General features: G+C 38.4%; 1 protein-coding gene across 1 annotated transcript in view; it reads right to left on the bottom strand.

Moving 5' to 3' along the window:
- TRPC5 (transient receptor potential cation channel subfamily C member 5) overlaps positions 1-9,297 on the bottom strand; it is a 170,844-nt gene that overhangs the window by 118,727 nt on the left and 42,820 nt on the right. Inside the window, exon 3 of the mRNA XM_012451766.3 lies at positions 8,545-9,066. Within this exon, the coding sequence (XP_012307189.1) occupies positions 8,545-9,066 (522 nt within the window). The remainder of the gene's footprint in view (positions 1-8,544; positions 9,067-9,297) is intronic.

The following is a 9,297-nucleotide window of genomic DNA, read 5'->3' as shown; positions in this document are numbered from 1 at the left end:
TGAGCAATTTAACTGTAGCAGGACAGACCTGGTGCTCTTAAACATGATAGATCCCAAAGGGTAACTATTCCTCCAAGTGGAATTTTAGAATATGGACTTTATAACAATCCCATAACAGATTAATGTGAGCTTGTTAAAGCTGTTGGTGTATTATAAGAGAACACAAGCAACCATACTAACTCAAGGAGGTCATGAAACTACATCAAGAGAAATCCGTAAGACTACTCTAGATCTTGAAACAGGACAAAGATTTGAACCAGCCTGTAAGACAAGTAATGTTTAATATAGTCCTTAGGCATCAAAGCAGGGAGATGTTACAACCTCATAATATGTGGAGCTGGCTGACCCCTTGTTTGCCTGGGTTACCTGGAAAGATTGTACTCTAATGGCACCTCAGGAACTAGATAAGATATATTCCAGTGTTTGCTTTGATTCTGTATTTAGATGTGCTTAAGGATTGTTAAGATGTAACCCCCGCTCCAAGAAATGGATTGTTGTATTAAGTATGTTTGCTCTATGGAACAGAATTAGAGTTAATAGTGAAAAGAAATGTTTAGGAAATAAAATACTTAGGAACAAGAACTAGTGGGGAAGGTGTTTTCAGGAGAGAGAAGCAAATTAATAAATTGTCAACAGATATGCAACTGTTTATGATGGAAAGCCATGATATGGAGTTAGTTTTTAAACAGGTTTATGAACAAAGCTCTGTTTTAGTCATATGCAAATTAGCCAACCCTAAGATGTTGCTATAAATAGCTAGCTGATAGGCAATTGCCATAAGTCATGTATCTGAAAGTTCAATTAGATGGACAATTATTAACTAGTTTAGTCCACTGATTGGATACCTCTGAATGAAATCCTGAATCTCCTCCAGGAGAATGGAGAGAGTGGCTGGTCCTTTATGCAAACTAGCCCTTTTCTGTATCTTCTTAAAGTCAATGCCAAAGCCAATTATTATGTAGCATGGAAGGAAAAAGAGGCTGGGCATGGTGGCCCATGCCTGTAATCCCAGCACTTTGGGAGGCCAAGGCAGCCAGGTCACCTGAGATAAGGAGTTTGAGACCACCCTGGCCAACATGGTGAAACCCTGTTTCTACTAAAAATACCAAAATTATCTGGGCATGGTGGTGGACACCTGTAATCCCAGCTACCCAGGAGGCTGAGGCAGGAGAATCACTGGAACCCAGCGGGCAGAGGCTGCAGTGGGCCAAGATTGCGCCACTGCACTCCAGCCTGAGTGACAGAGCAAGACTCCATCTCAAAAAAAAAAAAAAAAAAAAAGAGAGATCCTTATCATTCTGAGACAAGTTTAAAGGTGTGAAAATCAAGGAAGATAGGCTGGTAGATGGCAGTGGATTAGGTAGTTCAAGTCTTCATCCCTATTTGCTTGGGCTAAAATATGTGGGGAGTTGTGCCTATGTAAATTCTTATATGTGATGATTACTGCTAGTTATTATCTTATGATTGTTTATAATCCTTATTAGCTATTGATCTAAACCATTTTATTGTTTTCTTTTAAGAGACTTTGCCTAATAAACTTTCATTCACAAATCAAAAAACGTGTGGTCATCTTAAATTACTTGGTTGTGAATTACTTCACTCAACAGAAGGTAGCAGAGCATACTCGGAGAGAATGTATACCAGGAGTCTGAAGTTCTACTTCTGGCTTTGTCACATGATCTTAAACAAATCTCTAAACATAGTCCTTTCTCGTTTGCAAAATGAGGGTTATTAAGAAATTTTCTGCTTACCTTCAGTGATAATAAGGAACAAATGTAATAGTTTTCAAAGCCTTTGGTATGACATATCTGACATTGAGATGGAATATATGAAATCAGGACTTTTCAGGAATATCTGAAAAATGTGCATGCTTATGTTCATTGCAGCACTATTCACAATAGCAAAGACATAGGAATTAACCCAAATGCCCATCAGTGATAGACTGGATAAAGAAAATGTGGTACATATACACCATGGTATACTATGCAGCCATAAAAAGGAATGAGATCATGTCCTTTGCAGGGACATGGATGAAGCTGGAAGCTATTATCCTCAGCAAACTAATGCATGAATAGAAAACCAAAAGCCACATGTTCTCACTTGTAAGTGGGAGCTAAACAATGAGAATACATGGACACAGGGAGGGAAGCAACACACACTGGGGTCTGTTGGGGCAGGGGTGGGGAGAGAGAGCATCAGGAATGTATTCCTAGCTAATAGATGCTGGACTTAATACCTAGGTGATGGGTTTATCAGTGCAGCAAACTACCATGGCACACATTTACCTATGTAACAAACTTGCACATTCTGCACATCTACCCCAGAATTTAAAAATAAAATTGGAAAGAAAATTCACCCAACTGCAAAAAAATGTCTGTATGAGAATATCTGAAAGTCTATTTGATACATAATGATTATCCAATAGTTTTACACCTGTTTTCTAAGAGATTAGAGCTTTCTTATTCTATTTCATGCCAAAGTTAGAGTTTGGATTCAGGTTTTGTTTGATTCTTTGGAGGTGTTTTTTTTTTTTAAATAACCAAATTGAATTATTTTGAGGAGTTACTTGAGTTATAATAGGAATAATAATGAGGAAAAAACAGTATGAAAAAGCCCTTCAGGAAATAATGAATTATATTCCATTTAAGGCTAAGATTTTGTTCCTGAGGGGATTATGTAACTCTGAACGTTATTAAGCCACTATGATCCAACTTAATGTTTATGATTTTTTTTAACACCAAAGCTGACTATTGTGTTTTTGTACCGACAGACTTATCTTAATAGACCAGATATACCTGGTGATTTCTCCTGGGAATACTTCTTTTTTCAGAGATCCTACTCCCTCCAGCCCATATTTAAAACTGGTTTTCTTCTGCCTATTTAACCCTCAGAAAGCTCACAAACCAACCAACCAACCAACCAACCAACAGAAAAACCCTAATGAAAAAAATTAACTTCTAGTTCCTGAAGTCATTTGTGAATTATTTGTATTGATAAATAAAACTGTCAGTTCCCAATATCACATCTCTTCAGGGTAATAAAAAATCCTTGAAGGTGATTGCCATTATACTTATGAAGGTTGGAACTGCATTTTAGCAATGTAAGGAAAATCACTGAACTCTTTATACCTGGTCACAATTTCATCTTAAAGGCCCTAGAAAAATGCTGAAGGCATCTCAAAAGATAATTTTAAGTTACCACAAATATTCATATAAGGTGAACAAGGGGGGCCACAGTTATGAAACACAGTGTTTCAGGTTCTTCTAATTAAAGATGTCATTAACAGGCCATGCAAGGTGGCTCACTCCTTTAATCCCAACACTTTGGGAGGCTGAGATGGGCAGATTACCTGAGCTCAGGAGTTTGAGACCAGCTTGGGCAACATGGTGAAACCTCATCTCTACTAAAATACAAAAAAATCAGCCAGTGTGGTGTGGGCGCCTGTAATCCCAACTACTCAGCAGGCTGAGGCACGAGAATAGCTTGAATCTGGGAGGTGGAGGTTGCAGTAAGCCAAGATCATGCCACTGCACTCCAGCCTGGGCAACGAAGTGAAATACTGTCTTAAAAAAAAAAAAAAAAAAGATGTCACTAACAAATTCTGTTGTTGAAAATACATAAATACACATACCTTTATATTCTGACAAATTCTGGAAATAGTGATCATTTTAATACCTTTATTCTTACTTAAACTTGGGGGAACACTGGCCTTTTTTGAAGCTATAACTTCTAAATTTTTAATGTAGGCAAACCCCTAACTTCTAGCTTTGGAAAATCAACTCCAATTGCAGCTCATTTTATGGAGGAAAAAAAAAATTGTTCTATGTGGAATATAGCTTTTTAGCTCAAGATTAAAAATACATGTTATCTGTTTGAAACTTAAGATGTGAATGGGCTTATCTTTGGGTCCTTATCCCAGGTGCAGGAGTTCTTGATGCTTCTCCCCCACAAACCTCGACTCATTGAGAACATTTCCATTTGTACTGGGTATTTCTTCATTTTTTCCCCAGTTGGAATCACAACACACATTAAAAGAAGATTTAGCAAGGTGTCACCAGGGATGGCACTAGAGAGTGGAGAAGTAGTGCATTTGCTCTGTCGTATTCCTAACTACAGACATTGAGGAAATCCTACCTATCCTTGACAGAAACTAATGCTCCAACTGTTGTTAAGCATGGAATCAAATGGAAAAGACAACTTTTCTCTTTTAGATCTGTTATTTCATTCCCATCTAGAGGCAGTTTCTCTTTGAATAATTCTGGTCCTGGGAAATAATTCTTGTCCATTCTCCTACAGTCTTCTTTAGGGTCTGAAGTTCGTTTGAAAAAAAAAAAATGTCCTTTAAACAAATGTTTCCAACTTGTTTAGGGGCTCCTGACATGTAATCCTCAGGCCAAATGTGTTCCACTGGATCTTGGGGTGTGACCCACTTAAGATGTTAATATGTTTTTTTTCTTGATGAGTTAGCAAACATAAACTATATGCCTTCAAAGAATTTGAGAAATTTTGTCTAACATGGAAAAGCTGAGTTAACTTGTCATAAACATAATGGAAGCATAGGACCAGATATGGTGGCTCATCCCTGTAATCAAAGCACTTTGGGAGGCCAAGGCAGGTGGATCACCTGCAGTCAGGAGTTTGAGACCAGCTGGTCAACATGGTAAAACCTCATCTCTACTAAAACTACAAAAATTAGCCAGGCATGGTGGCACATGCCTGTAGTTCCAGGGAGCCTGAGGTGGGAGGATTGCTTGAACCTGGGAGGTGGAGGTTGCAGTGAGCCAAGATGGCACCACTGCATTCCAGTCTGGGTGACATGGTGAAACTGTCTCAAAAATAAAAATAAAAAATAATAATAATGGAAGCATAAAATTAGGTTTCATTCATTTATTTGCATCGAAATCAAAGGTTGGTTTGCCTAGTTTCATCAACTCCTACACAAGAAGAGTTTATACTGCAAAAATCAAGTGTATTATATAATGTGATAAAATGAAGATCAAAATCATGACTTTTTTCTGCTTGTGGTCCTAAGCACTGTGTGTATATTTCATTTTCTTTAAAGACTAGATTTTGGATATTTATTGAACAGACTTATCAGTCTGATTCTTCAAATCAACGGCTTTTGAGAATGAAGTTCTCACAGACACTTGAATTGTTGGAACCTCAGTAGCTCACAGCATTGAGATAAATTTATACGCTAAAGTTAAAATTACAAAAACACACCCCCAGAAAGGATATTGGTGATTTGTTTAAGAAGGTGAGATTATTCAGACTTAAATTAGACATGTGAATTGAATAGAGAGAAATTAGAGGCTGTATGCATTTGAGACTCAATGAAACCACATATTTTTAAAAAACTGTAATTCACAGGTTGGGAGGGATTACAGGGTTTTTTTTTGGTTTTGTTTTGCTTTTTGTTTTTTTTTTTCCTCTAGAAATGTAGTCACAATTCAGAAGGGATTTATAGAGTTTGATAAGTATAAATTATGTTTTACATTCCTGAAGCAATGCCTTTGGAGTATAAACTTTAAGATATATATGATTTCTCACAACCTTGCATGTTTTTCACATGTACCCCAAAACCTAAAATGCAATAAAAAAAAAAAAGAAATGACAAATGTATTAAGTAATGGAAAAAAAAAAAGATATATATGATTTCTCAAGCCTGCCCTTCTAATCAGTGTGGCTTAGTTTGAAGAGAAACTAATTATGTTAAAATTGATGTATAACCTGCTAAGATAATTTACCTTGGAAAATTTGGAGCAAAATATATAAATATAAATCCCCAAATGATTCTGAAGTCTCTAGTTGTGGGACTAAACTTTAGGCCATATTTGAGTTCCAGTGACTCTATGAAATTATATTCTTTATCATGAAATTATTGACATTGAAGTTGACAGTCACTCACTATCCTGGCTGCATACTGCTTGGAGCTAGAGTTTGATGTGCTCTGATTGAAACAATACAGTCTACTAAATACCATGGTTTTCATTTATTTTATTCACAAAGATCAGTGAATAACACTAGGCTTAAAATTATTGATTTTTGCATAAATACAGTGCTTTTAAAATTACTTTTCAAAAAGTAATTTACTTTTGAAATTACTTGAATTTTGAAATTACTTTGATTACTGCCGAGTATCCATAATATTGAACAGTTAAGAGGTGCTACTTTGCCAGTTTTATGGATTAAAAATAATTTAGCTGGCTAGGCATGGTGGCTTACATCTGTAATCCCAGTGCTTTGGGAGGCTGAGGCAGGAGGATCACTTGAGGCCAGGAGTTTGAAACCAGACTAGGCAACATAGTGAGACCTTGTCTCTAAAAATAATAAAAATAGGTTGGGTGCAGTGGCTTACGCCTGTAATCCTAGCACTTTGAGGGGGCGAGGTGAGTGGGTCACTTGAGGTCAAGAGTTCAAGACCAGCCTGGGCAACATGGTGAAACCCCATCTCTACTAAAAAATATATATAAAAATTGGCTGGGTGTGATGGTGCATGCCTATAGTTCCGACTACTATGGAGGCTGACTCAGGAGAATTGCTTGAACCCAGGAGATGGAGGTTGCAGTGAGCTGAGATTGCACCACTGCACTCCAACTTGGGTGATAGAGCAAGATTCCATCTCAAAAATAAATAAATAAATAAAATTTTAAAAGATGTGGCCTTGCAAAATACGAAACTATACTTAGATAGGTACACTATTGAAAATAAAATAGACACTCCAAAACTTGTGCATCTTCAAAAATGAACCCTAGTGATCATGGTTGCATGATGTGAATGGACTTAATGCCAGTGAACTGTAAGCTTACAAGTGGTTAAAATGGGAAATTTTATATTAGGTATATCTTACCACAATAAAAATTCCACTTCAATGTTCACAGCAATAATGTTGGAATGGCCTCCCAAAGTGCTGGGGTTACAGGCGTGAGCCACCGCACCTGACCCAGCTAATAGTTATTGACCGCTATTGTATGCTCAGTATTTCGCTATGCATAATTACATTATCTCTTTTATTTTATTTGATCTTTACATTTCTCCATGGAGGTAAGCACAATACCAGGCTTATTGAAATAACTTAAAACAGGTAAATGGCAAAAATAAAATAAGGGGACTCATGGGTGGGCCTAACCATTTACCACTTTCCCCTGTATAGCCCTTTCAATCTCCATGTTGCTCTTTTTCATTTTTTAACCCATTCCAGGTTGCCTGGTATTTGTTTTTTTTTGCCTCATTTCTAAGGCATAGTGCTTTTATTTTTGTCTGAGAAAAAGTGAACAGATAAACACTCAATGAGGTTTGCCTCAGAGCCTGGATTCATGAAGGAATGGCACTGCCAGTTGCCCTTCAGCTGGCAAGCACCTCTCAGCAGCTTGGACTCCAGGTAGCATGGAAAAGAGATGGAAATGGACATTAAAGCACTTCTGGTGCCATACACTATATGCTAGCTTTTCTTATTTCCCACAATAGCCCTATGAAGTGGAGAAATTATTGTCATTTCTATTTTATAAATGAGAAAACTAATACCCTGAAAATAGGAATAAGTTTCTTCAGGTCATACAGATAGTGGGTTAAAATTCTATCCTCAGTTGCTCTAGCTCCATAGTCCCTGCTTTTTCCATGGTATCATGCTGCTTCTTTAAAGTTAAGGCTAAATTAGCCTTGTTAGGAGACTCACCCAAAGTGTTTGATAAGATGACATAGAACTCCACCTGCTTGACTCTAAAGCTTGCTTTTTATGGTCCCTGCTTTTTCCATGGTATCATACTACTTTCTTAAAGGGCTAAATTAGCCTTGTTAGGAGGCTCTTCCAAATTGTTTGATAAGATGGCATAGAACTACACCTGCTTGACTGTAAATCTTGCTTAACTGGAAAGCAAAACCTCACCTGTGACCTGCTTGAACTGACCTCCCTTAAAGAGGTGGAACCTAACATTTTGGAGGTCATACAATAGCAGATCCTGCTCCAGCTTTTTATTGAATTACAAACCCTGAGTATGACTCCATCTTTCAAATGCATTTCTTAGCCTTCTTTCTGAGGGGCTGTCAGGGATTTAGTTGTGCCAAAAATTACCAGCATCCAGACAGTGACCCTTCTGTAATCGCTGCCCACTATGTCCGCAGTATATAGGATAGGATCTCTTTTTATGTGCTCTCACAGAACACTGTTCTTTCAGAGTATTTATCTTAGTGTGTAATCATATATTCATTAAAGTGATCATTTACTCTATATCCACTACCAGCTTATAAGCTCCATGAAAGTAGGGTCAGTGTCTGTCTTCTGTATCACAAACAGAACAGTGCTCAGTAAGCATTTGCTAAATGCATGAATGCTTTTCCATCAAAGAATCAGATGGTTATTTATCTGGCCATAAAGAAAATACAAAAAGGTTGTCTGTGACTGGGATAAATGGACATAACTGTGAGGCCTGCCCAACCAATTGTTTGTTAGAGGGCTAAATGGTGGAAAAATGTTGATTCTTGCTCTGCTGCTCCAGACTTGGGAGGCCTTAATCTTCCCTGAAAGCAGAGATGAGCTCAGCTTACCTCTTTCTGGTGGTATTTGATTGCCACCTTCAGCTTGGCCAGGTCATGGTACTTCTGAGGGTCAAGCTCTTCACTGTGGTCATCTCGATGGTTGAGGATGATCTCTAGTTCCCGGGAGCTCCGAGCTTGGTCCAGCAGGTCCTTGGCAAAGAGCTTGCACTGCTGAGAGAGCTCCTCATATTCGGCCTTGAACTCATTTTCCACCTTGCTGAGCTCCTTGAGTTCCCAGCCCAGGCGGAAGGCAGTTAGGATGGGATCCTCACTTGATAAGGCAATGAGTGAGGGGCTTGCCAGAGCCTTATAGATGTTCAGTCGGGAGCGAGAGTGGCGCAGGCTGTCTACCTCTGAACTAGACACACACTCCACACAGTTGCAGCGGATCTGGTGGGGCCGTGGGATAGTGACCCGTTTTTGGACAAGCAATTTGATGATTTCGTAGTTGTTGGTGTGGGCAGCCAGCATGATGGGAGTGATGTCTGGTGTGAACTCAGAGAACTGGGTGTCCATCATCAGAGTGGGGACCTAGGTACAAGAAATGAGAAGCATGGAAGAGTAGGATTAAAGTTTGGAGAGAGAAGCATAGGGCCTATAAAATGCTGGTGAATCAGGAATTAAGTCTCCATTCTCGTCTCAGTTCTTTTGACTTCCTAAACCTTCCTTATAGCTAAGGTTTGTGGAATGCTTATTGTGTGCCAGGTACTATTCTAAGCACATTTAGTATACACCATGTCTTTACTCATTTAATCTCCACAA

This window comes from Aotus nancymaae, unplaced genomic scaffold (assembly GCF_030222135.1).
Source record: "Aotus nancymaae isolate 86718 unplaced genomic scaffold, 86718_ANA_hifiasm-v0.15.2.pri h1tg000004l, whole genome shotgun sequence".
In the NCBI taxonomy this organism is placed as follows: Eukaryota; Metazoa; Chordata; class Mammalia; order Primates; family Aotidae; genus Aotus; species Aotus nancymaae.
Note: the sequence above shows the minus strand (reverse complement) of the source record. Positions and strands in the feature narration are given on the sequence as shown.